This window comes from Delphinus delphis, chromosome X (assembly GCF_949987515.2).
Source record: "Delphinus delphis chromosome X, mDelDel1.2, whole genome shotgun sequence".
NCBI classification, from domain to species: domain Eukaryota; kingdom Metazoa; phylum Chordata; class Mammalia; order Artiodactyla; family Delphinidae; genus Delphinus; species Delphinus delphis.
Window position 1 is genome coordinate 85,956,395 of NC_082704.1, and position 25,869 is coordinate 85,982,263.

A 25,869-nucleotide genomic window follows, 5' to 3' on the forward strand; every position below is an offset into this window, starting at 1 on the left:
GCAATTAGCGGCGACAAATAGCTCCCGCGAGGCGGGGGGCGGACCGAGGAAGTGCCTACGAGGTGCTTTGAGCTGGGACAGGGGCAAGGAGAAGCTAGAGTCAGCATCTGCCAGGAGGAGCCCCCCAAGACACTCAGACACATTCCTTTAGCATTTGTTCATTCATTCAACACTTATTAGCATCTACTGTATACTAGAGCTAAGTCTGGGCATCGGGTGGAGGAGGGCTGGTAGAAGGGGAGGACATCTAAGCAAGGGAACAGACTAGAATGGGTGATCCTTTCATTCGAACATTTTATTCAACACTTACCAACGCCTACTGTATACTAACAATAGCGCTGGACATCATGGGGGATGGGGAAGAAGAGTCAGAGCCGTATGTGTCTCCACAGTGAAGGGAACAAACCCAGGCTGCGTGCCTGGTAGTGTTTTAAGACTTTCCATAGCATGAATTCATTTAATCCACAATGAACATATGAGGTCAATATTATTATCCTCATTTTACCAAGGAGGAAACAGGCACAGATAGGTAGTGGGCTGGACGTTTTTGAAACACCATGTCAGGAGCAGAGTTTAGGACTTTGTCCTATGAGTGGAGGGGCACCTCTGTGTGGGGGGCTTCAGATGGGAAATCTGTGACACCTGGAGTCTGTCAGGGCGCTCACTTCTCTGGGTCGATTTTCCCTCGTGTAAAATGGGTCAACTGATGGATTGGGGTGAAGATGAAATCGATGGATATTCGGTTATCTTGGAAGGAATGAGCCTAAGTGAGGGGTTCCGGTGCTACTGCCAGGGTATGAGAAAAATATGTGTTTATAAGAAAGTGGAAATTTGGCTCTATGTGTGCTTTATGAGGCACATATCTCTGTGAATGTGTGATATGCAGACCTATGGGTCTGTGCAGGAATTAAGTGTATGTGGAGTGCGTGTGAAGTTACAACCGTGTGCACATAACAATGTGTAAGTTATAGGAGTGTGGGTGTGTGTGCATGCTCATTAAAGTGGCATGAATATGTATGTGTGAGTTATAAACATGGGTACAATACTGATTACGAACATATGTCAAGTGTGTGTGTTTCAGAGTCATTGCTCACCAATGCACAACAAAGAAACACATTCTTGGAGCCCCTTCTGTATGTGCCTTCCTGTTGGAGAAGATGAAGCCAGTACAGAGGAGCCTTACCTCTGCCTCAGGGAGTTGAGACACTCCTTGGGTGGGGGTCGGGGGAATCTTCGTTCTTCTGCGAAACAGTCTACAAAAAAATTAATTTCTGGAAAATGAGCCACCTGGAGAAAGGGAATGACACTGGGGGACATGAGTACTAGGAACCTGGCAATGGGGCTACTGGGAAGAGGCAGACTGGAGACAGATTCCTAAGGAGCCCAACTTCTCACTCCCAGAGGAGCCAGAAAGATCTGTAGACCTGCAGCTGCTCCCATCCCCCAGAGAGGGCACCACGGGCCCAGCAGAGCTTGTTTGCTTGTGTTACTGAGCAAAAACTGGGGAGCACATACTTCAAAATGTTGGGAGATACCCAGTTTCCGGAGAGCTCCCCATTTGGGGAACACTGGGATATGGGATGCCAGAGAGGGTATCCATGAGAGGGGGAAGGAATGGCCAAAGCAGAGGCCTGCAGGTGGACTGAAGCTGGCTGCGATGGAGGAGGGAACAGAGACAGTGGACTGTGAGAGCCTAAGGGAAGAGGGGACTTCCTGGAGACCTAGGCAAAAGATGATCCTTGAGAGAGAGAAGGAAAGGACATTCCTGGCAGAGGTCACAGCACTCCCCCACCCCCACCCTCTTAGAGTTGGGTCGGGTGATCATTTTTACAGATGAGGAAGCCAAGTTTCAGAGGCCGGTAAGTTACTTTCTTAAGAGTATAGTGGAGGCCCAGTTTGAACCCAGGCTCTCCGACTCCAGACCTCACACCATGACCTTGTTTAAACAGGCCAAAGCTTTAATGAATGAAGAATGTATAAATGAATAAGTGGATGATTCACTTGAAAATCCTGATGGCACAAGGGACTCTAAATCTGCCTACTTCTTGCCATATCTTCTTCCGCCTCACTTGGTCCACCATTATCGCTCACCAGGGCCCACAAGGCCCTGCTCCATCTGGTCCCTGCTAACCTCTCTGACCCCATCTCCTGCCACAATCTCCCTCACTCACTTTGTTCCAGCCACACTGACACCTCTTTCTGGCACATTCTTAAAAGAAAATAACAAATGTATGGATCACAAAGTGAGCATGACCCTTTGGGAATGAATTGGAGTTTGTGGATTCCATCTGTAAAATGGAAATCATATTACCCGCCGCATAGTATTGTAGTGAGGGTTGGGTACAATCGGTCAACAAATGATTATTTTTAAATGGATTTGTGTTTTCATTGTAGTCAGGATCTTACAGGAGCTTCCACAGCCCACCTCTGCCCAACCTACAAGGATCATTTGCTCACGTGGCAAACACTATTTGGCACCTACAGTTTGCATACCCTAGGATGGGTCTGCCTCTGTCTGTGGAAAGTTCTCTGGTGCAGAGGAAGATGGCCTTGGGCACTGACAATGCCAGATGGTTATTATCGTGGTTTTTGACTGTGTCCAGGGCAAACGGATGGGGACCTATAGGCCAAGTGTGTGTGTAGGGGGGTGAGGTGGGGAGGTGAACACACATCAAGGCTAGAGCTTCAGGAAATGTGCCTGTGTGGAGATCTAGGTTTGTCCATGATTGTCTGTGGGTGTGTTTTGTCTCGGTGTGCATGCTCATGTGAGTTTCCCTGGGTCTCCGTGTGTCCGAGTGGTGCCTGTGTGCGTGTTTAGGCATATTTGCATGCATGTATGCATGCATGTCCATGACTGTTACCCTGGGCTTGTGTGTCTGTATAGATACCTAGATCGGTGTGTTCTCTCTCTGCACATGCCTCCGTATGTTTCCTTACTTTTGTGTGTGTCTATGTTTCTCCACATATGTGGCATTCCCTGTATGCCTCCAGCCCCTCGCCCAGCGCAAGCGTATGTACTCCCCACAAGTGTCCACGTCCCCCTGTCTGATGCTGTCTACACCACCCCCGCATGCATCTCTCTGCCTAGCTGAGCCTATGTGGACGTGGGAAACTGATCTCGCGGAGTACTGCATGTGACCCCCAACCCTCGCCGTGAGGGGGTTATTTCTCTACTTTTGAGTCTCCGGGTCTTCCCACCCCGCCAAATGCCTCCTGTGGTGAATATCAACACTGGAAACCGAGTATCTGCGGAGGGTCCTGTGTGTGAGTGCGAGTGCGTGTGAAGACCAGGATGAGGCGGGGTGGGGGCATGCCTGACGCACCCACCCGGACCCTCCGGACAAACACCCACCCCGCCCCCACTCCCCAAATTGCGCATCCCCAATCAGAGGCGGGGGAGGGGAGACAGGATGCGGCGTGGCGCTTGCGCAATGACGCCTTCAGCACCACGGACAGTGCCTTCGCCCCCGCCTGCCGGCGCGCGCCACCGCCACCCCAGCCCTGAAGGCGCGCTGACGTCACTCGCCGCTCCTCCGCAAACTCCCCTTCCCAGTCGCCTTGGTCGCGTCCGCGCCGCCACCGGCCCAGCCGGACTGCACCACGCGGGGCGCGAAAGAGGGGGTCACGGGCGCGACCATCCGCGCTGCGGCGGCGGCGGCGACTCAGCTCTGCCTCAGTCTGCAGCGGGCAGCGGAAGAGTCGCGTCGTGCCTGAGAGCACAGCTGTGCTCCTGGGCCCCGCGCGGTCCGCCCCCGCGGTCCTGACCAGACTGCTCCTAGGACCCCCTGCCCCGCGTCGCAGCCATGAACTACCTGCGGCGCCGCCTGTCGGACAGCAACTTCATGGCCAATCTGCCAAATGGGTACATGACAGACCTGCAGCGCCCGCAGCCGCCCCCGCCGCCGCCCGCTGCCCCCAGCCCGGGAGCCACGCCCGGTCCTGCGACCGCCACTGCTGAGAGGGCCTCATCGGCAGCCCCCGTGGCCTCTCCGGCTGCCCCTAGCCCCGGGTCCTCTGGGGGCGGTGGCTTCTTCTCGTCACTGTCCAATGCGGTCAAGCAGACCACGGCGGCCGCGGCCGCCACCTTCAGCGAGCAAGTGGGCGGCGGCTCTGGGGGCGCAGGCCGTGGGGGCGCTGCCGCCAGGGTGCTGCTGGTAATCGACGAGCCCCACACCGACTGGTAAGCCACTGCTGTGGACGTCCCCCCGCGGTTCTGGGTCCCCAGATCATTCCATCATGAGCAATTATCGAGCGCCGCTTGTGTGCCCCGTGCCTGGCCCCCTCGCCCAAACCCTTTTCCTTTAAATTATTATGCGAAGCGCTTCATGTGTGCCCCGCCCTTGCCTCCCCCCTCCCCCCACCCAGACCTTCTAGATCTATACAGGGAGCAGTTATCGGGCGCCTGCTGTGTGCCTCCTTCCCAAAAGCCTTGACTTCAGTATATCCTGTGAGCAATCAAGAGCCCGATGTGCCCTGCACCCCGAACCCGTGCCCAAAGGTCTTGTCCTCTAATGGATCTTGTGAGCATTTATCAAGTACCTGGAGTGTGCCTCAGTGGGAGCCCTTCCTCAAGGCCTTTGGCTTACGTGAATTTTGTGAACATTCGTTGAGAGCTTGATATGTGTCTTGTCCCCCTCGGTCCTTGCCCTAAGGCCTTCTCTGATCTTGTGAGCATGTATCCAGAGTGCGCTATGTGCCCGCAACCCAGCCCTCACCTCAAAAACCTTTTAAACTATTCACTAAACACTGATTGAGTGCCTGCTGTGTATCCCATCCCAGATTCTCGCCCAAAGCGTTGCCTTTAATGGATCCTGTGAGCCTTTATTGAATGCCTTCTGTGTGCCCCAACTCAGTCCCCCTCTCTAAGAGCCTATTTCTCCAAAGGATCTAGGAAGCATGTATTAAGTGCCTGGTGTATGCCCCACCCCAAGCCCCTTCCTCAAACATATTTTCCTCAAATGAGTTCTATGAGCATTTTTGAACCTTCTGTGTGGGGCTAATCTTCAGACTCTCTGCTCCAAATCCTTTTCCTACAACGGATCTAGAAAGCATTCATTTGAGTGCCTCCCTTATCCCCTGTTCTCAAGCTACTTCTTCAAAGACCTTTCCTTTGGTGGACCCACTTAGCATTTATCAACTGCCTGATCTAAAGGTGTGAGCCTTCTCTAAAGGCTCTTTCCTTCATTGTATTCAGCAAGCAATTATTGAGTGCCTGCTGTTTACCTCACCCCAGACCCTTTTCCCAATGCCTTTTCCTCCAGTGGCTTCAGTCTGTATATATTGAGCACCATCTGCATGACCCAACCTTAGACCTTCTCCATAAAGGTCTTTGCCTCCAATTAATAGTGATCATATATCTGCACTTACTGCGTGCACCGTTTCAATCTTTCTTTCCAAAGACCTTTTTAAAAAATCACTCCTGGAGCATCTGTGGCACACCCACTGTGTGCCTGATTCTGTGCCTTCTCCATAAAAGCCTTTCCTCCCAAGAATCGAGAATCAAGCTTACATAAATCAAGTTACTGTATCCCCATTCCCCTTCCCCCAAAGACTTTTCCTCCAATGGATCCAATGATGATATGCCCATCTCTAGCCACCCCCTTCCCCAAAGACCTTTTCTTTTAATGGATCCAGTGAGCATTTAGTCATTGTCTGCCAGGTGCTCGATTCTAAATCACCTTCCCCCAAAGGCCTTTTCTTCTAATAGCTCCTGTGAGCATTGATGGAGTGCCTTCTGTGTGTTCTATAGTCACACCTCCTCCCCAAAGTGCCTTTCTTCCAGTGGGTCCAGTGAGCACGTATGCAGTACCTGTCGTGCGTAGGAAGTAGATTCCCCTTCTTTACTCCTAGGATAACCTGTGCCAATCATAAAGCCTCTCCCCAGGGTCCTTTCCTTCAATAAATCTAGAACCAAATTTAGAAGGGTTACCCTTTTCCCACTCCCTTCAGTATCGCTAGGATTCCCTCTCCCAATCTTAAGTCTATACCCCAAAGGGCCTTTTTTTCTATTTAAGCCAGTAAACACTTACTGAGCACCTACTATATAAGAGCCATTCACAACTTCCTCTTGCCAAGCTTGGAAGTTCCTTCCCTTGTCTCAAGAGCTCTCTCTCCAGGGGTCTCTTTCAGCCTGAATTTATTGAGTACCACCTCTTTACTGGTTAGTCACCCCTCTCCCCAGGAGCCCTTACCCAGAAGCCTTTGGCTCTATTCAGAGCTCTCTCTATTTATTCATTCTACAGATATTTATTGCATACTTTCCATGTGTAAGAGTATGGGAGGCATTTACTAAGCACTACTATATACTAGGATGAACCCTCCTCAGTTCCCTTTCCTTCTAATCCCAACCACCAGCTGTATTCTCCATACTTTCTCCTCCACTCAGCCCCAACAATCTTTTAATGAACACTTACTGTATACTACTGAGAACCCCATATTCAGTGCCTCTTCTCCCCCTCCTGTAACCCTAACTCCCCCTTCGACAATCTCCACCCTGCCTTTCACACGACACAACCGAAAGCTCATGATGTGTACCTACTATTTTCTGGCTAGGTTCCCTCCCCCACATAGTAGCCATCTTCCCAACTGCCCTTTTCCCCCAATTAATCCAAAAAGCATTTATCACTCTTTTACTGTGTCCCGTTCAAACAACGACATTCCTCTCCCTGCAGCAGACTCCTCCACTCTCTTCTCCCTCAATCCATAAAGCATTTATTGAACACGTGTTCTAATTCCTTCACTAACACCCACTCACACAGATGCCATCTTCCTGGCTAAATTTGCTCTATTGAAGTCAACAAACCTTAATGAAGCCCCTGCTGTATATTGGTAACCACCCTCCTTTTGACTTCCCTTCTTCACTTCGACCCTCCAGGCAGGTCCTTTGCTGCCTTTTCCTTCGTTCCATCAAACAACTCCAGTGTTTTCCACTTTTTTCTTCTAACTTGTCTAGCGAGCATTTATTGAGCATCTGCTGAATTCTGTGAACAATTCTTCCCTTCCACTTCTGTATCCCAAAAGCCCTCCTTTATCCCAGCAGCCACTCCAGTCTTTTCTTCCAGTCAACCTAGCAACCATTTATTTAGTGTCTGCTATAGGTGGGGTGGGATGGGCAAAGGGAGAGAGCCTGTGTACGCCAGGTTCAGTGTGAGGAACAGAGACCTCTGCATCACCAACTTGCAGACATTCAGAACCACGCAAGCTTAGGGATTTCAGCCTGGAATAAAGGAGGAGTTGTGCAAACTCTGTAATGGATTGTACACCTAAGTACAGTCTGATGCCTTTCCCACCAAACCTCACCACTCTCATTCCTTCCTGGGTCTTGAGTCCTGTGTGGTTTAAAGTTGCAGACTCAGTTGAGACTTGTCACCTCTTTTTACAGATAATTTAGTCCAGTGTTTTTTCGGCTGTGGGTCACCTCTTGGCTTGTGACCAGCATTTCATTTTCTTCATGAAATGAAAGTAGAACTATGATAAATAATAATATTGATACATGAAAATAGTAAGAGTATATTGCACATAGTAAGCACAATTAATATTTAGTGAAACTGAAACTGTTACTCCAATAAGAAATGTAATCAATAATGTATACCATATATATTATGTATATTCTCTAATACATTTGTTATATAATGAGTTTATAGTATATAATACATATATATGTGTATGTTTTTCTTCATGAAATGGAATAGAATAGGAAATATCAGACTCCATTGCAAATACTAAAGGTAATTATTTACTGAAACTTTCATTCTAATATATGCATATTTATACACATTCTAGGTAATGTAACACATAATATATAATATGCAATATGTTATATAAGACATCCTATATTAAATTTTCTGTACATTATATGTCTTATATAATATATATTACATATATAGGATGGGTTATTATGTAAATATGTATATGGTGGGTTATATATTTCTTCTTGTGGCTTCTTTTCTTAGACTTTCCTGGAAGCAGACCCTGAGACTCTGATATTTGTGTGCAGATTGATCGGAGAGAGCTCTTGGGAATAACACCTGTTGCAGGGGAGGAGTGGGGGAAGCAGGATTTGGCAGAAGGAAAGGCTGAGCTCTGATGCTTCACAACAGTTGTCCCAGCTGATCATCTGGGGAGCTCTGGAGCTGGGATGACACTTCAGAGTTGTCCCAGTTGAGATGGGGTGGCCAGGCTTTTGTAGTCCTGCATCAGTCAGTCATTGGCTGCAGGCTGCCCTCTGGGAGGAGGCATAATCTTGCGGAAGGTGAGTCCCTGCTGCAGAGGGCAGTTCCCAGGGACGGACAGCACTGTGAGCCTTCAGCAGCAGGTATTCCCAGAAGCTGGGGGACAGATGTGACAAGAAGGAGGAGTGTGAAGATCTGGGTGGAGCGCACAGCCTACCCCCTGGACTGCTCAGATTCACTTGCTTTTTAGAAGTAAGTTCACCCATCTGGGAACAGCGTTTCCAGGATTCTAATTGATCTTGTTTTCTGGGGGACACTTGAAAGAGCACAGTTAGTTGGACAAACTACAGCCTCCACTGCCATAGTTGATAAATGTGGCATAAGTAAATGATGCATTGTTTCCTTCCTCTACCTCACATTCTAGATTCCCCTCACCCTCGGCTAGCACCCCTCCTTGGTCTCAGTGGCTTATCTGGTGAGTGATCCATTCCCTCATCCTTGAGGGATCCCTGAGCTCTTGCTCCCCATCCCCTCAGGCTGTGGCTGCTGTACTCGTCCATTTGCCATCAGTGTTAAGCAAGGAGTACCGACAGATGCCCAAGCAGATCACCTGGGGGCCAAACGTGTTCCTCCCTGCCCCCACTGTGTAACAGCAGCCCTATCTCCTCCTGATGATTAGGGTCACGTGCCCCTGCCAAGACAGTGACTCGTGTTCCGTTCCGTTGGCATGAGAAGCCTGAAGTGTCCAGGTAGCAGTCAAGGCTTAGAAGGTAATGGGATTCTTGCTGTGTCCCCTGGTAGCAGTGTTCCCCCTTGGAAAACCAGGACCTCTAACCTTGCAGAACCCTGAGTGAACAGGAAACGCACATTCCAAAAGTGGATCACTGGAATTGATGGTAAGCTGGGCCACTCCTACTTTCACCTCCAAGCCCCCAGACCGGTGTATTCTACCTCTAAAGAGCACAGCACAAACAACAGATTTAGCGTGTACACTGTGTTTTGGAGGATGGTATCCCATTCCTGCACGGTATCACCTGCAAGCTTAGGTCTTAGCTGTGGCTACACCAGGTTGTTCTTTCACTCTATCAGGCCAGCAGCTTCTGGGTGGTGCGGTATATAATGTCATCAGTTGATTCCATGGTCGTGGGCTTACTTTTGCACCTCCTTTGCTGTAAAGTGAGTCCTTCAGTTTGATGCAATGTTATGCGGGATCCCATACTGGTGGATCAAATATTATGTAAGCCCTTGGACAGGGATGCTGGCTAAGGTCCTGTAGTCAGGAAGGGCAAACCCATATACAGAATATTCCAGTCAAAATCAGTCATTACTCTTTCCCGAGTGGAAGGAGCCCAGTGTAGTCAGTTCGCCATGGAGTGGCCGGTTGGTCTTCTTGAGGGATGGTGCTGTGTCAGGGACTCAATATTGGTCTCTGGTGCTCAGAGGTTGGTCATTCAGCAATAATGCCATAGGCCTCACATGCTGCCTCTATCTCTGTTACCCTTGCCACTTCATACGTGTGCCCATCTGCCAGCACTGGCTGATTCTAGAAGCTGGCTGACGTCATTTGGCTGAGTCATTCTGTCTACCTGGTTGCTTAGTGCCACTTCCAGGGTGGATGCTATCTGGTGGGTGTTAACACACAATACAAAGATCTTCAATCCTCACTCTGTTTCATCTCCACTCCCGTACGTCCACCCACATTTCGGTGTCCCAGACCTCCTCTTCCTGATCTTCCAATATTGTTCATTCAAGGCCTCTGTCTAATCAGCCAAGCCATTTACCACTGCCCATCAGTGAATATGTATTCGAATCTTGGGTCACTTCTCTTTCCCCACAAAATAGATGACCAGGTGCACAGCCCAAAGCTCTGCCCATTGGGAGCTTTGCCACTGTTTTTCAAGACCACTCCGAGTGGGGCTATAGCATCGTCACTGTCCATTTTTGGCTTCCACCCACGTACCAAGCCAACCCATTTGTGAACCAAGCTTAGGCTTTTTCTTCCTTCATCTGCTGGTTGTAAGGTGTTCCCTTAGTGAGCTGAGGGAGGCACTAACACAACAGTGTGGATGACACGGGCATCCGGGTTACTTGCTCAGGCAGCTTGCATGGTCCTGCTGGGGTCGATCCTGGCTCCTGGGCCCATCTGACTTCATTACTTGGTGGACCTGGCAGGACCCAGCTCATAATAGGCACCAGGATACGTGGTTCCTTGGTAGCCCACGGTCAAGCATTCTGTCTCTCTCAGGGCCCAGTACTGCACCAGGATTTGTTTCTCAAAAGCGGTGTAATTCTCTGCTGCAGATGGCATGGCCTTGCTCCAGAACCCCAGGGGCCTCCCACTCAGGCATCCCATAAGCTCCACACTACATTTTCCTCACTATCCAGTATTGTAGGATCTGTCAGATCATATGCCCTGAGTGGCAGGACTGCTCACACTACAGCCTGGACCTGCTCAGGGCTGGCAGCCTTACGTGTCACCTGAAATATGGATCGGAACAGCATTTCCAGGTGTGGAATACGCTGCCTCCAAAACCTAAAGAGACCTCTCCTTTGGACCTGAAGAGGCCTTCCTCATGGTGGAAGGTGCAAGATGCAATGCTTTGCGCGATTATTTGGAGGGGCTGTCCTGGCATACCTTGGCCCACTGAATCCCTAAAAATCGCACTAATGTGGCAGGACCCTGAGTCTTTTCAGGGTTTATCTCCCACCCTCTGGAGTGCATGTGTCTTATCAAGGCAATGTGCTAACCATCTCTTGCTCATCTTGGCCAATCAATATGATGTAATCGATATAGTAGTCCAGTGTGATATTCTCTGGGATGTACAGGTGGTCCATGTCCTCTTGGACTATATGATGACATAGGGTGAGAAAGATAACATAGCCCTATGGCAAGACCATCAATATATATTGTGGTCAGTCCCATATGAGTGTGAAATGTCTCTGATCCTCTCTTCTGATCAGGATAGAAAAGCAGTCATTCACTAAATCAGTGCCCACCTGCTGTACCTGAGATCCTTTAATTTGCTCCAGCAATGACAGCATGACCAGTACAGCAGCTTCAATCAAGGCTACTACTTGGTTGAGCTCACAGTAGTCTACATTCTTTAGGATCCGTCCAGCCTCCTCAGGGCCCAAACTGGTTAATTCAGTGGAGATATTATGGGACTAACACCCCTGCGTCCTTTAGCTCTTTCAGAGGAGCACTAATTTCCACCATCACCCCTAGGATAGACACAATATTGTCTTTGATTTACAGTTTTGATCAGGGGAAGTGGGTATAATTTCCGAGGCATCCATTTGAACTTCCCCACTACCATAGCTCTGCCCCGGCAGGCCAAGGAACTCGTGTAGGGGTTCTGAAAACTACAGATATGTCCATTCCAATTATGTATTTGTGAGCTGGGGAAGTGACCACTAGGTGGACCTGTGGACCCAACGTACCCACTGTGAGCAGGACCTGGGCCAGGACTTCATTTATGACCTTATGTCCACTGTGCTTCTCAACATGGCTGGTGCCACTCTCACCAACATATTCCTCACTTTGTAAGTTGGGTATATCCTCTGGGCCCTCCCATAGAATAGAGTCAGCTGGTTGGTCTTCCAGACTTAAGTAGTGTATCTACTCTAACACATCTGCTCCTCTGAGCCCTTTGATCCTTTCCTCCACAATCTGCCATGGAAGTCTGGTATTTCTGCTTCACTTGGTGTGGGCCACTGTTTTTTCCAAGCTACCACAAGTCATCCAAAATTGTATCAGCAACATTTCCTGGAGTCGTTGCCACGGTTTTAAGTTCTGTGTCCTGGGAGAGTGCTCCAAGTTCATGCTTCACTCCCTTGGTCCACTGTCCTCAGCATCCAGTCCCAGGCATGCTTTCCTAGCTCCTGCTGATACATGTTAGCCAGATTCTTCAGCTTCTGTGTATCATTCCTTTCCTTCCTTTGCAAGCTTAGAACCTCTCCAGTCAGGTTGTGCTAGGATTTGACCCTGTTTGTTGATCTGGTTGCCGAGAGGGGAAGGGAAGTTGATTCTGAAAGGGGTAAGAATTGTTTTATAAGACACATGCTTCGTTTGAGGCCTCTGCATTATTGTCAAGCAAAGGGAAGTTTCTGTATTCTAACAAGGAATGGGCTACTCCAGCAGACCCAGTGGGTTCAGGTGAATCTGTAAGTTCAAGGTGTTACACGCATCTTCCCAGATATCCCCATCACAATCTCAGGGCTCCACTCCTGTCCTTTTAGGGCCCTGAGCATGGCATAGGAGATGTACTGGGCCTGAGAATTCAACCTTCTCTGAAGTTCGACTACACTTACAGTTAAGTCCTAAGTCTGATCTTCTCCTCTGTCTGCCCTCTGGTTGCAGAACATTGGGGTTTCCTTAAGTACAGCCAAGGAGGTCTTCTGCCTTTTACATTTTGCTTTGAATTGGTGATTATTCACACTGAGCATGTCATATCTTTCTTCAGCTAATCAAGGGTGTTTAGCGAATAGTCACCCAAGTCTGGTTACCATTTCCCTCACACCTCTCTAGTACCAGGAATATTTCACCAGCTAGTGCATTCCCTTCCACTAGTATCTCATTACAGTCCACCATCCGTTAAAGTTACTTCTGCTTCAAAACCCCATAGGCCTGCACTATAATTCTCCCACTCAGGAGAATCAACTCCACACTGCATCTTTTCTCACTACAGACATCTCCAGTATCATAGGGTTTGCCAGATCATATGGTTCAAGTGGCATCCTGCTTGCACCACAGCGCAGACATGTCACAGGGCGCTTTGTGTTGCTACAGCACATCAGGGACTATTGTGCTCCACCCCCACAAATGATGCTTCGTTATTGCCTGCTGGCTGCTGGGTGGCCCGGCTCCAGAAAGGCAGTAGAGTCTTCTTTGTAGTTTGACTTCTCTGGCCCACTGTTTTAGATTGGGGTCTCTGAAAACAGATTTTGAGACAGAGAATTGCACGCACAGGCTTATCGGGGAGTGCCTTTGGAATCAGCACCTGTAAGGAGGGCAAGGTTGAGCAGAGGGAGAAGTGGGTCCCCAATGCGGTTGCATCCAAGGCCTCAGCTGATCCTAAGGGGGAGCTCTAGAGCTAGGATGGTCCTTCAGAGTCAGCCTATATTGAGGCAAAGAGGCTGGCCTTTGTACTCACTCATAGACCACATATCAGCCATGGGCTGCCAGTACGTAAGTATAACCTTGGCCAAGGAAGTTCCCTGTGACAGAAGACAATTCCCAAGGGGACACAGCTGTGATCTTTCAACAGCTGATATTCAGGGTGCATTGACCCTGAAGAGGAGATCTGAGCAGAACACCACAGTATCCACTATATTTATGGTCAAAAAAGTTAAAAAAGTTTTTTAAAAAAGTGATATATATCATATATATATACCACAGTATCCACTACATATATGGTCAAAAAGTGATATATATATATCACTTTTATTTATTTATTTATTTATTTTTCCATTCATCTAATTTTTTAATTTTTTTTAAAAAATTTTTATTGGAGTATAGTTGATTTACAATGTTGTGTTCGTTTCAGGTGTACAGCAAAGTGAACCAGTTTTACATATACATATATCCACTCTTTTTTAGATTCTTTTCCCATATAGGTCATTACAGAGTACTGAGTAGAGTTCCTTGTGCTATACAGTAGGTCCTTACTAGTTATCTATTTTATATATAGTAGCGTGTATATGTCAATCCCAAATTCCCAATTTATCCCTCCCCCCTTTCCCCCTGGTAACCATAAGTTTGTTTTCTACATCTGTGAGTCTATTTCTGTTTTGTAAATAAGTTCATTTGTACTATTTTTTTAGATTCCACATATAAGCGATATCATATGATCGTCATCATTTTCTAAATGAAAAATGCACAGGTCTAAGAGATTCTCTTCCAACATCTGTGAGGGGACAGTGTCAGTGATGGAGTAGGGGGTAGGAGGGAAGAGGGAGAGAGAGGAGAAAATAGCTGTGCTTGGGGTCTTAGGGGTATGTCAGTGAAATCACTAGGGCCGGTTGTGCTGTGTATATCAGAGATCCTGATTGTGTGCATGTAGGCAATCCCAGGAGTGGCTCCTCCCCTCAGCCTTCTTCTATGGGAAACCTGATTGGGGATGAGCTTCTGTCTGTGGAGAAGTCTGTCAGGAAGGAATCCTGGGCCTGGGGGAGAAGCCCATATGGGAATGGGCCCAGGGACAGTGACTTAGCAGTTCGTGATGTATCTACTGCTGTTCCTACGCCTCTCCGATCCTGTGGCTTCCCCTCATCCTCAGCTGCATTCCTCCTCACCCTCATCATGGCTGACTCTGGCTTCTGTAGAACCCCCACCAGCCTGCACCCTTCAATCTGCTCCTCCTTTTCTAGTGCAGCTGCCCACTCATGGCTGCTGTGTCCCTCTCAGTGCACAACCACACGTGGTGAATGTGTTCTTCCTTGGGAAGGGGCTAGAGAGCAGAGAGATGCTTCAGGCCACACAAGCAGACATAGGTGCTGACACATACCTGGGCACACTCCATATATATATACCCCCTAAGGTTCTTTACCATTTACAAACCTCCATGCAATTTCAAAGTATGTTACACTTTACAAAGCACTCCTTGTTTTGCAAAGCTTTTCAGATAGCAGTGTGACAAGCAGACCATACTTTGGGAAATGCCTGCTCTCTGTGTTTTAAGAACTTGTTTTATAGTTTGCAATCTCCTTTGACATTTACATACCTCCACAAGGATTACAACAGACTTCATTGTTCACAAAGAACTGTTAGGTTTTTCAAAGTATTTCAACAATTATAAATCACATTATAGTTTCTCTAGTGGCACTGGAGGGGCAAAGGGGTCAAAGGACCAGCCTGGGTTTCGTCTTCCTGAGATTGGAGCATTGACGGATGTGCTCTGCTTTTCCTCTTCAGGGCGAAATACTTCAAAGGGAAAAAGATCCATGGAGAAATTGACATTAAAGTAGAACAGGTTAGTTGGGGCAGGTGGACATGGGGGTCAACTGTCCAGACTGCAAACTGAGTGGTCTTTTTTGTGTGATGTGCATGAATCCCTGATTTTTTTTCCTTCCCAGGCTGAATTCTCTGATCTCAACCTCGTGGCTCATGCCAATGGTGGATTCTCTGTGGACATGGAAGTCCTTCGGAATGGGGTGAAGGTTGTGCGGTGAGTGTAAAAAGGTTACCTTGGTATTATGGGGGAGGCAAAAGGGCTCCCTTAGAGCTGAGGGAGAGTCCCTACCTCCCCTCCCATCCTTCTGTGAGCAAGAACTTAGGCACATTGCAATAGCCAACCTAAGTATCCATCAACAGATGAATGGATAAAGAAGTGATACACACACACACACACACACACACACACACACACACACACACACACACAATGGGATGTTATTCAGCCATGAGAAAGAAGGAAATCCTGCCATTTGTGACAACATGGATGGATCTTGAGGACATTATGCTAAGTGAGATAAATCAGACAGAGAAAGAGGAATACTGTATGCTATCACTTATATGTGGAATCTGAAAGAGCCAAACTAATAGAGACAGAGAGTAGAAAGGTGATTGCCAGAGGCTGGTGGGTGGGGTGGAAGAATAGGAGAGATGTTGTTTAAGAGTACAAACTTGCAACTGATAGATAAATAAATCCTAGAGATCTAATCCACAGTACGGTGGATACAGACAACAATATTGTATCATAATCAGCAAACCTGCTAAAAGACCAGATCTTAATTATTCCCACCATGAAAAAAGAAATAATTATGTGACATGGTAGAGGTACTAACTAATGCTACAATGGCAATCATATTATAATATATAAATGTATCAAATCAACATGTTATACACCTTAAACTTATAGAAGAATTGACATATAACGTGCCAATTATATTCCAATTTTTAGAAAAAGAACTTAGGCACAGAATGTAAGGAGATAGCTTCTCTTGTGGAGAAGAGCCAAGGATCCCAGAAGACCACAAGCCAAACTTTTCAGTTATTGGATTGGCCAAAATGTTCGTTCGTGTTCTTCCATAACATCTTACAGAAAAATCCAAACGAACTTTTTGGCCAACCAAATATTAATTCAACAAACATTTCTTGAGCATCTACTGCATGCCAGGTGCTGCTCTCAGCATTTTACATTCAACAAATATTTATTGAGTATCTATTGTGTGCCAGGAGCTGTTGTACATACTGAGGTCCTGGCAGTGAACAAAACAGACCCCAAAAAAGACAAAATAAAAACCCTCTGCTCGGGGCTTCCCTGTTGGCGCAGTGGTTGAGAGTCCGCCTGCCGATGCAGGGGACACGGGTTCATGCCCCAGTTCGGGAAGATCCCACATGCCGCGGAGCGGCTGGGCCCGTGAGCCATGGCCGCTGAGCCTGCGCGTCCGGAGCCTGTGCTCCGCAACGGGAGAGGCCGCAACAGTGAGAGGACCGCGTACCGCAAAAAAAAAACAAACAAAAAAACCCCTCTGCTCTCGTGAAGCTTACATTCTACTGTGGGATACACACAATAAACAAATAAAGAAGGAAATGTCAAAGTGCTCAGAAAAAAATATCAGCAAAGGGATATAGGGATTGGTGAAGGGATTGGGGAAGGGTCTGCAGTTTGGTTGGGGGTAGACCAGTAGTGTGAGAGACATTTGAGGAAAGACTTGAAGGAGGTGGAGGAGTGGGGCATGTAGAAATCTAGGGAGGAAGCGTTTCAGGCAGAGGGAATAGCCCATGTAGAGGCCCTGAGGCTGGAATTTATTCTGGGCAGCATCCTTCGTGGACAGAAGTAGTCTGAGAGATTGTGACTGGGAGCTGTGAGAGCTGAGCGGGCAAGTTGCAAGCTCACCTTGGTGAGGAAAGGAGCAGGCAGGAAAGGCTTAAGAGGGCCACCAGATGAGGAAAGGGTAGGAAGGGCACATGTGGTGGAGGGAACAGCTTGTGTATGTGGCTGAGGTAAGAAACCACTGTGTAGTTTCTAGGAGCTGTGGAGATTTCAAGACTTGACCTTTATTCTAAAGGTGGTGGGGAGCTTCTGGGAGGACCATCTACACTCTACCCTTGCCACCCCAGGTCTCTGAAACCAGACTTCGTGCTGATCCGCCAGCATGCCTTCAGCATGGCACGGAATGGAGACTACCGCAGTTTGGTCATTGGGCTGCAGTATGCCGGAATCCCCAGCGTTAACTCTTTGCATTCTGTCTACAACTTCTGTGACAAGCCCTGGGTGGTAAGTGACAGAAGGGTGCTACTGGCAGAGGGAACAGCTCATACATGCATGCGGGAGCTTGAAACCACTGTGATCTGGGGGAACGGAGGAAGTTTGGAAGCTTGGAGTCCCAGCTTGGAGACTCCCTCCAGGTAAAGGGACTTGCTGACCCGTCTCTCCTGCCTCTCATAGTTCGCTCAGATGGTTCGACTGCACAAGAAACTGGGGACAGAGGAATTCCCTCTAATCGATCAGACCTTCTACCCCAATCACAAAGAGATGGTGAGTCTGGGGAAAGGGAGTGAGCTGGAGGGAAAAGCATCGTGCCTATTGCAATAGTATTGCCAATGGATGTATTACCAGTGGTATGCTATCAGAGAGTGCAGCCGGCACATGCACATGGAGGGTGACGTTGCTTCGTGATACGGTTTATTACTACCAGGAATTTACTGTGTAGTTACAAGTGTGATTAAATCATTGATCCTGTTATAGTATCTATTCTCACCAGTATTAAAAAACTGATTTCTAGTGTAAATTAACAGAATTAATGTAATGATTCAGATTATGGTGCTCACTTCGGCAGCACATATACTAAAATTGGAACAATACAGAGAAGATTAGCATGGCCCCTGCGCAAGGATGACACGCAAATTCATGAAGCGTTCCATAATTCTAAGATCCCACATGCCTCACGGCCAAAATACCAAAACATAAAACAGAAGCAATATTGTAACAAATTCAATAAAGACAAAAAAAATGATGCACATCAGATTATGTTACATATACAAATCAAGTCATTGTTACTAACGTTACCAAATATTCCTCCTGATAGAAATGTTGATAGTGTTTCAAATTAGGATTGCCAATAAAAATTATCAGTAGCAATGTTAAAAATTAGATTGTATACAAATAGAAAATTGGATTGTTGGCTACTTTTACCACAAATATAATCACTAATATTATAAATTATAACCAGTATTACAAATTACTGTTATTGATAAAAAATTGTGAGTGCCAATGTTATGAATTAAATTATAGTTCCTAATAGAATTTGAGTAATTATTACTAGTATCATTGAAGATTATAACTATTATTACAAATTATTATCAATATTATAAATTATGCTCTAATATAAATTATAAGTCCCTGTTTTGAATTATATTATACTTAATAATAAAAATTGTATTACCATTACTAATATCATCAAATATTACAACTAAGATTACAGTTTATTACAGTGTTACAAATTAAGATCATCAATATAAATGATTAGTGCCTATGTTGTGAATTAAGTTATAATTACTAAAAGAAATTAAACTATTAGTACAAACATTGTAAAGTACTGTTACAAATTACTGCCAATGTTACAAATTAAGATTACTAATATAAATTATGAGTACCTATGTTTTGAGCTATCCTACAGTTACTAACAGAAGTCATTATTAATATGGTTAACATCCAATTGATATCATAAATAATTACTAATATTAAAGTTATGTTTACTAGTATAAGTTATGAGTACCACAGTTATGAATCAGGTTTTAGTTACAAATAGAAATTGGAAAAAAAAAGAAATTGAATCACCATTACCAATGCCATCAAGTTTTATAACTAATTTGACAAGGTTTTTACAATGTTACAAATTATGTTTACTTATATAAATAAACATCACCAGTTTTATGAATTAAATTACAATTAAATATCAATATTGACCCAGCTTTACCAACTTAAATAAACATTGGTACTAATGTTAAAAATTCTTACAAGTATTACAAATTATGGTCACTGATATAAGTCAACAGTACTATGAATTAAGTTTACTAACAGATGAAGATCAAATCATTAGTTCTTAGGAAACCAAGTTTGTTTATCATTATTATTATTTTACATTCACTGAGAGACAGTATAGCTGACTATGGTTAAGAACATGGACACTGTAGTCAGAATTTCTGTATTGTAATCCTAACTCCACAACTTATTAGCTTCCGAACATAAGAAATGTTAGTTAAATGCTCTGTGCCTCAGTTTTCCCATCTGTAAAATATGGCTAATAATAGTTCCTGCCTTACAGAGTTAATGTGAGAATTAAATTATTTAATGAACATAAAGTGGTTACAACAGTGCATCTGACATTTATTAACTGCTACCTAAGTGTTGATGAAGTTCCCTTCTATTCTTTATTTGTTGAAGTGTTTTTATCATGGAAGGATGCTGGACTCTGTCAAATGCTTTTTCTATGTTTATTGATATGATACGGCTTTTTGTCCTTTATTCTATGAATATGGTGTATTACATTAATTGATTTTCATGCAAATTGAGTCACACTTGCATTCTTCAGCCAGATCCCACTTGGTCTGACATATAATCCTTTTTATATGCTATGGGATTCAGTTAGTATTTTGTTGAAAATTATGGTATCAATAATCATAAGGGATATTGATCTGTAGTTTTCTTATGATGTCTTTGTCTGGTTTTGGTATCAGGGTGATAGTAGCCTCATAGAATGAAATGGACAGTGTTCCCTCCTCTTCTATTTGTAGGAAGAGTTAATGAAAGATTAGTGTTTATTTTATTTTTAATTTTTTAATTTTTTTTATTTTTTTGCTGTGCCGTGCTCATGTGGGATCTTAATTCCCTGACCAGGGATCAAACCCGCGCCCCCTGCAGTGGAAGCATGGAGTCTTAACCACTGGACCTCCAGGAAAGTCCCTAGTGTTAATTTTATTTTAAATGTTCGGCATACTTCACTGGTGAAGACATCTGGTCCTGGGTATTTCTTTGTAGGAAGTTCTTTTGTTTTTTTAAATACTAATTCAATCTCTTCACTTATTGTAGGTCTATTCAGATTTTCCATTTCTTCTTGAATTAGTTTTGGAAGTTTGTGTCTTCCTAGAAATTTGTCCATTTCAACTAGGTTTTCTAATTTGTTGGCATAGAATTGTTCATAGTGTTCTCTTATAATCCTTTTTATTTCTTTAAGGTCAGTAGTTATGTCTCTTTCATTCCTGATTTTAGTAATTAGTTTTCTCTGTTTTAAAATCTTAGTTTAAAAAATAAATAAATAAATAAATAAAATAAAATCTTAGTCTAAAAGTTTGCTTATTTTGTTGATCTTCTCAAAGAACCAACTTTTGGTTTCATTGATTTTCTCTATTGTTTTTCTATTCTCAACTTCATTTATTTCCACTCTAATCTTTATTACTTCTTTCCTTCTGCTTTCTCTGGTGTTTGTTTTTGTTTTTTGTATAGTTTCTTAAGAAGATTAGGTTATTGATTTGATATCTTTCTTATTTTTAAATGTAGATGTTTACAGCTAAAATTTCCCTCTAAGCAATTTTTGTATGTTGTCTTCATTTTCATTCATCTCAAAGTAGCTTCTAATTTTCATGGTGAGTTCTTCTTTGACCCATTGGTTATTTAGGAGTGTGTTGTTTACTTTCCACATATTTGTGAATTTCCCAAATTTCCTTCTGTTATTGGTTTCTAATTTCATTCAGTTGTGGTCAGAGAACATACTTTGTATGTTTCAGCTCTTTTACATTATTGAGATTTGTTTTGTGGCTTAACATATAGTCTGTCCTCGAGAATGTTCTATGTACACTTGAGAAGAATATTTATGCTGCTGTTGTAGGATGGAATGTTCTATAGATGTCTGTTAGGTCTAGTTGGTTTATAGTGTTGTTTGGGTCTTCTCTTTCCTTGTTTATCCTCTGTCTAGTTGTTTTATCCATTATTTAAAGTGAAGTATTGAAATCTCCAACAATTATTGTTTTTTTGCTTTTTTTTTTGGCTACATTGGGTCTTTGTTGCTGTTCATGGGCTTTCTCTAGTTGCAGCGAGCGGGAGCTACTCTTCATTGTGGTGCGTGGGCTTCTCATTGCAGTGGCTTCTCTTGTTGCAGAACACGGGCTCTAGGCACACGGGCTTCAGTAGTTGCAGTGCATGTGCTTAGTAGTTGTGGCTCATGGGCTCTATAGTGCAGGCTCAGTAGTTGTGGTGCACGAGCTTAGTTGCTCCATGGCACGTGGGATCTTCCTGGACCAGGGATTGAACCTGTGTCCCCTGTATTGGCAGGCAGATTCTTAACCACTGTGCCACCAGGAGAGTCCCAACAATTATTATTGAACTGTCTATTTCTTCCCTTCAGTTCTGCCTGTTTTTTTTGTTTCATGTATTTGGGGCTTTGTTGTTAGCATATATGTTGACAATTGTTATATCTTCTTGATGAAATGACCCTTTTATCAGTATAAAATGTCCTTTTTTATCTCTAGTAACAATTTTTGTTTTAAAGTCTATTTTATCTGATGTTAGTATAGCCATTCCAGCTTTCTTTGGGTTACTATTTGCATGGTAAATCTTTTTCCATTCATTTACCTTCAACTTATTTGTATCTTTGAATCTAAAGTGTGTCTCCTATAGACAGCATATAATTATGTCATGTTTTTCATCTATTTTGCCTATCTCTACCTATTAATTGGAGTGTTTAATTAATTTACACTTAATGTAATTACTGATAAGGTAGAATTTATGCTTGTAATTTTGCTATTTGTTTTCTATATTACTTATGCCTTTTGTGTTCCTGTATTCCTCCATTAATGCATACTTTTGTGTTAAATAGATATTTTCCTGTGTGCCATTTTAATTCTCTTGTTGTTTCTTTTTCCATGTTTTTTAAAAAATTATTTTCTTTGTAGTTTCCCTGGGGATTACAATTAACATTTTAATTTATACCACTCTCATTTTAATTAAAACCAATTTAATTTCAATAGTATTAAGAAAATCTTTGCCTTTTTATAGCTCTATTCCCTCACTCTGCCTTTGTGCTATTATTGTCATACAAATTACATCTTTACACATCATATGCCCATGAATATAGACTTATAATTATTGCTTGATGCAGTTATCTTTTAAATCAGATAGGAGGAAAAAAGCATTACAAATAAAAAATGCATTCACACTGTCTTTTATATTTATCTATGTAGTTACCTTTACAGGTGCTCTTTATTTCTTCATGTGTATGTGAGTTACTGTTTAGTGTCATTTCATTTCAGCCTGAAGGATTCTCTTAGTATTTCTTGTAGGAGAAGTGTGCTAGTGACAGATTATCTAAGTTTTTGCTTATCTGTGAATGTCTTAACTTTTCCTTCATTTTTGAAATATAGTTTTGAAGGATATAGAATTCTTAGTTGACAGTCTTTTTCTTTCAGTGCTTTGAATAAGTTGTCCCACTGCCTTCTGGCCTCCAAGGTTTCTGATGAGAAATCAGCTGTCAGTCCTACTGAAGATCCTTTGTATGTGAAAAGTCACTTCTCTCTTACTACTTTCAAGATTCTCTCTTTGTCTTTCACTTTTATAGGTTTGTTTATGATGCGCCTAGATGTAGATCTCTATGAGTTTATCCTATTTGAAGTTCAGTGAGCTTCTTGGATGTACAGATTAATCTTTTTCTTCAGATTTGGGAGGTTTTCAGCCATTATTCCTTCAAATATTCTTTATTTCACTTTTCTCTTTTCTCTCTCCTTTTAGGACTCCCAATATGTGTGTGTTGACATGCTTGTGGTGTTTCACAGGCCCCTGAGGCTCCAGTCATTTTGGTTATTGTTTTCTTTCTGCTCCTCAGATTGGATAATCTCAGTCGGCCTATCTTCAAATTCACTGATTCTTTCCTCTGCCAGCTCAAATCTACTGTTGAGCCCCTGTAATGAATTTTTCATTTCAGTTATTGTGTTTTTCAATTCCAGAATTTCTATTATTTTATAATTTTTATCTCTTTATTGATAGTTTCTGTTTGTTAGAACACCATTCTTATACTTTCATTTAGATATTTAGACATGGTTTCCTTTAGTTCTTTGAAAATCTTCCAAGTAGTTGATTTATAGTCTATTAATTCCAACATCTGGACTTCCTCAGGGACAGTGTCTACTGACTGCCTTATTTTTCTGTGTTTGGGTCATACTTTATTGTTTCTTCGCATGTCTTATAAATTTTAGTTGAAAACTGAATATCTTAAATAATATAATGTGACAACTCTGGAAATCAGATTCCCCCTCTTCCCCAAGGTTTGCTTTTGTTTTTCTTTGGGGGTTTTTTTAGGGACTTTCTTGAACTAATTCTGTAAAGTCTATATTCTTTGTCATATATGGTCATTGAAGTCTCTACTTTATTAGCTTAGTGGTCAACTAATGATTGGACAGATATTTCTTTAAACACTTGGATCTAGTAAGTCTCCCAGCCTTTGCTGATGAGCTCTGAGGGCACGTTGGGGCATGCCTTCAATGTTCAGGCAGGCTGTTTACAACTTTGCCTTAACCTTTACTTCCTGCTTGTGCAGAGCCTCAAGGTCAGCCAGAGATCCTAGGCATGCACACAGCATTATGCATATTTATGGCTTTCTAGATTCCTAGGAATATGTCAGAACTTTTCAAAACCTCCTATGAACATCTTATTACTCAGATTTTTCTGTTAAGTTTTGGCCAGCTTGTTGATTGTCTTAACTGTAGTTGTTGCCTCAAACAGCTGCTGTGTTAAACAATTGCTGCTGATTATTTTTGAAAAGCACCCCCAAGAAAAACTGTTCACACCAGGTGAATTCTGAGTCAGGTCAAATAGACAAGTCCTGTGAATGGAGTTTTCTGGGGAAGTGCCATACAGGTCAAATAAAGATAGTTTCTGGGAATGGGGCTTTGGAGGAACTCCTACCCTGTTCTGCTTCCTCCATTGGCTGCTAGCCAGCCTGCTGTGTTTTCATCAGAATTGCAAGGGTGTTGATTTTAAAATCTGTTGTGGAAGTGGGAAGAAGAGAATGGGAACAGGAAAAGTTCAAATGCCACAAAACTTACTGTTCTTAGTGAGATTCAGCCTTTTTCTTCAATAAATGCTTCCTGAATTATTGTAAACCTCTGGTCAGTTTCCAGAGTTCTGATAAAGTTGATTGTGGCAATTTTTACCAATATTCTCATTGCTTTTATGGAAGAGAGGATTTTTATAGGCCCTTACTTGGCATTTCGGCCAACGTCACCTCCAGGCATATCTTGTTCTTTCACAACCCTAGGATAACGGTATTTCAAAGCCAGGATCTGGGAGCTAGATGTACTCATTGCTACTGGAATGTCCTTGCTTCTAGATCCTCTCATTGTGCGGAGCTTAGGAAATTTCATTTTATATATATATGAAATATATATATATGAAATTTTATATATACATATATATGAAATTATATGAAATGTGTTCATACTGATACTTTTTGGGGTTTTTTTTTGGCTACACCATACGGCTTGTGGGATCTTAGTTCCCCAACCAGGGATCAAACCTGGGCCCCCAGCAGTGAAAGCGCCAAGTCCTAACCACTGAACTGCCAGGGAATTCCCCTGATACTTTCTATTTTTTTTTTAGAATTAAATTGTTTTATTTCTTTATAATAAACTTATCAACAGTAGTGTGAGCAGTGACTGCCTTCTTTTCATGGCATACCTGATGACAGGGAGCCTACATTATTTCTATGCTTTGTAAATTGTCATCCTCCTTGCCAAGTTTGGATCAGCCTTCCACATTGGATCCTTTGTGTTTCCAATGTCATGAAATTCCCCCAGAGTTTTGTTAGTCTGAAATTTCCTGGCTGTGTCACTTCATCTGGGACTTCTTCAGAGTTTACTTCACACACTTTCCTCCTTCCTGCATCTCTGGGAGACGGGGGGATGTGAGCCTGAGAGGAACAGAAGTCATGGAGAGAGGGTCGCCCTTGACTGGTTCAAGATCACACGCAGGAAAATGGAGGGAGAAGGGTCTGGATTTACACGCCTTTTATCCACAGGAGGTGCCTCACCACATTGTCTCACTGTGCAGGTTGGCTCCACTGAAGGAGAAAGGGCGCAGATCAGCAAGTCACTGGAACAGCAGGAGGGAAGCATTCCTACCAGTATTAGTGTGGTGTATCTGATGAAAACTGTTTTTTTCATTCTGGGCAGAAACTCACAGGATCCTGGTGATCAGCAATCAGTTGGACCAGGGAATTGGGAGGAGTTTCTTCTCTTTGAGCTGGGATCCCCGATACTTTCAATTCTAATCCGACACAACATAGGGTTCCTTCTAGCCTTCCCCCTTTCTATATTTATATTTCTCTTCTCTAACATTGAGAACCCTAGCTTCCAGCATCATCAATATATTTACTCATTTGCTCAATCCTACAATACACAGAAAGTATTTTTAGAATTTCAACACCCGTACCACTGTGAAAAACAACTGTAGTAAGGTATAGCTTGAGATTTGTTTGCCCTTTTTATGTCTTTAGATGAGGATATACAAAGTACTGTATTCAAATGTTACATGGTCTAGTTCATTTTGTCATTCAACATGGTTATATTACTCATGTTATTTCAAATATAGTTTGTTTCCCTTTATATTAAATTTTAGGTTTTTTCCCATCTATACTGACTTAATTTTATGCATTTAAATGTAATATGTTAGCATGATTCCAAAAGTTAAAATAAAAGGCATACACA

At 43.6% G+C, this 25,869-nt stretch overlaps 2 protein-coding genes and 1 non-coding gene across 4 annotated transcripts in view; 2 read left to right on the plus strand and 1 right to left on the minus strand.

Annotated features, from left to right (window-relative positions):
* The window catches only part of ZNF157 (zinc finger protein 157), a 505,987-nt gene that overhangs the window by 262,474 nt on the left and 217,644 nt on the right, over positions 1 to 25,869 (minus strand). The gene's annotated exons all lie outside the window — the stretch shown is intronic.
* Positions 3,667 to 25,869, plus strand: part of SYN1 (synapsin I) — a 43,799-nt gene continuing 21,596 nt past the window's right edge. For both annotated transcript variants that reach the window (XM_060002435.1, XM_060002436.1), the window contains exons 1-5: positions 3,667 to 4,180; positions 15,085 to 15,142; positions 15,246 to 15,337; positions 17,236 to 17,392; positions 17,564 to 17,653. In XM_060002435.1, the coding sequence (XP_059858418.1) occupies positions 3,804 to 4,180; positions 15,085 to 15,142; positions 15,246 to 15,337; positions 17,236 to 17,392; positions 17,564 to 17,653 (774 nt within the window). In that variant the 5' untranslated portion in view covers positions 3,667 to 3,803. The remainder of the gene's footprint in view (positions 4,181 to 15,084; positions 15,143 to 15,245; positions 15,338 to 17,235; positions 17,393 to 17,563; positions 17,654 to 25,869) is intronic.
* Positions 17,939 to 18,045, plus strand: LOC132419106 (U6 spliceosomal RNA). The gene has a single exon (XR_009518116.1). It is a non-coding gene; the product is annotated as a U6 spliceosomal RNA (small nuclear RNA).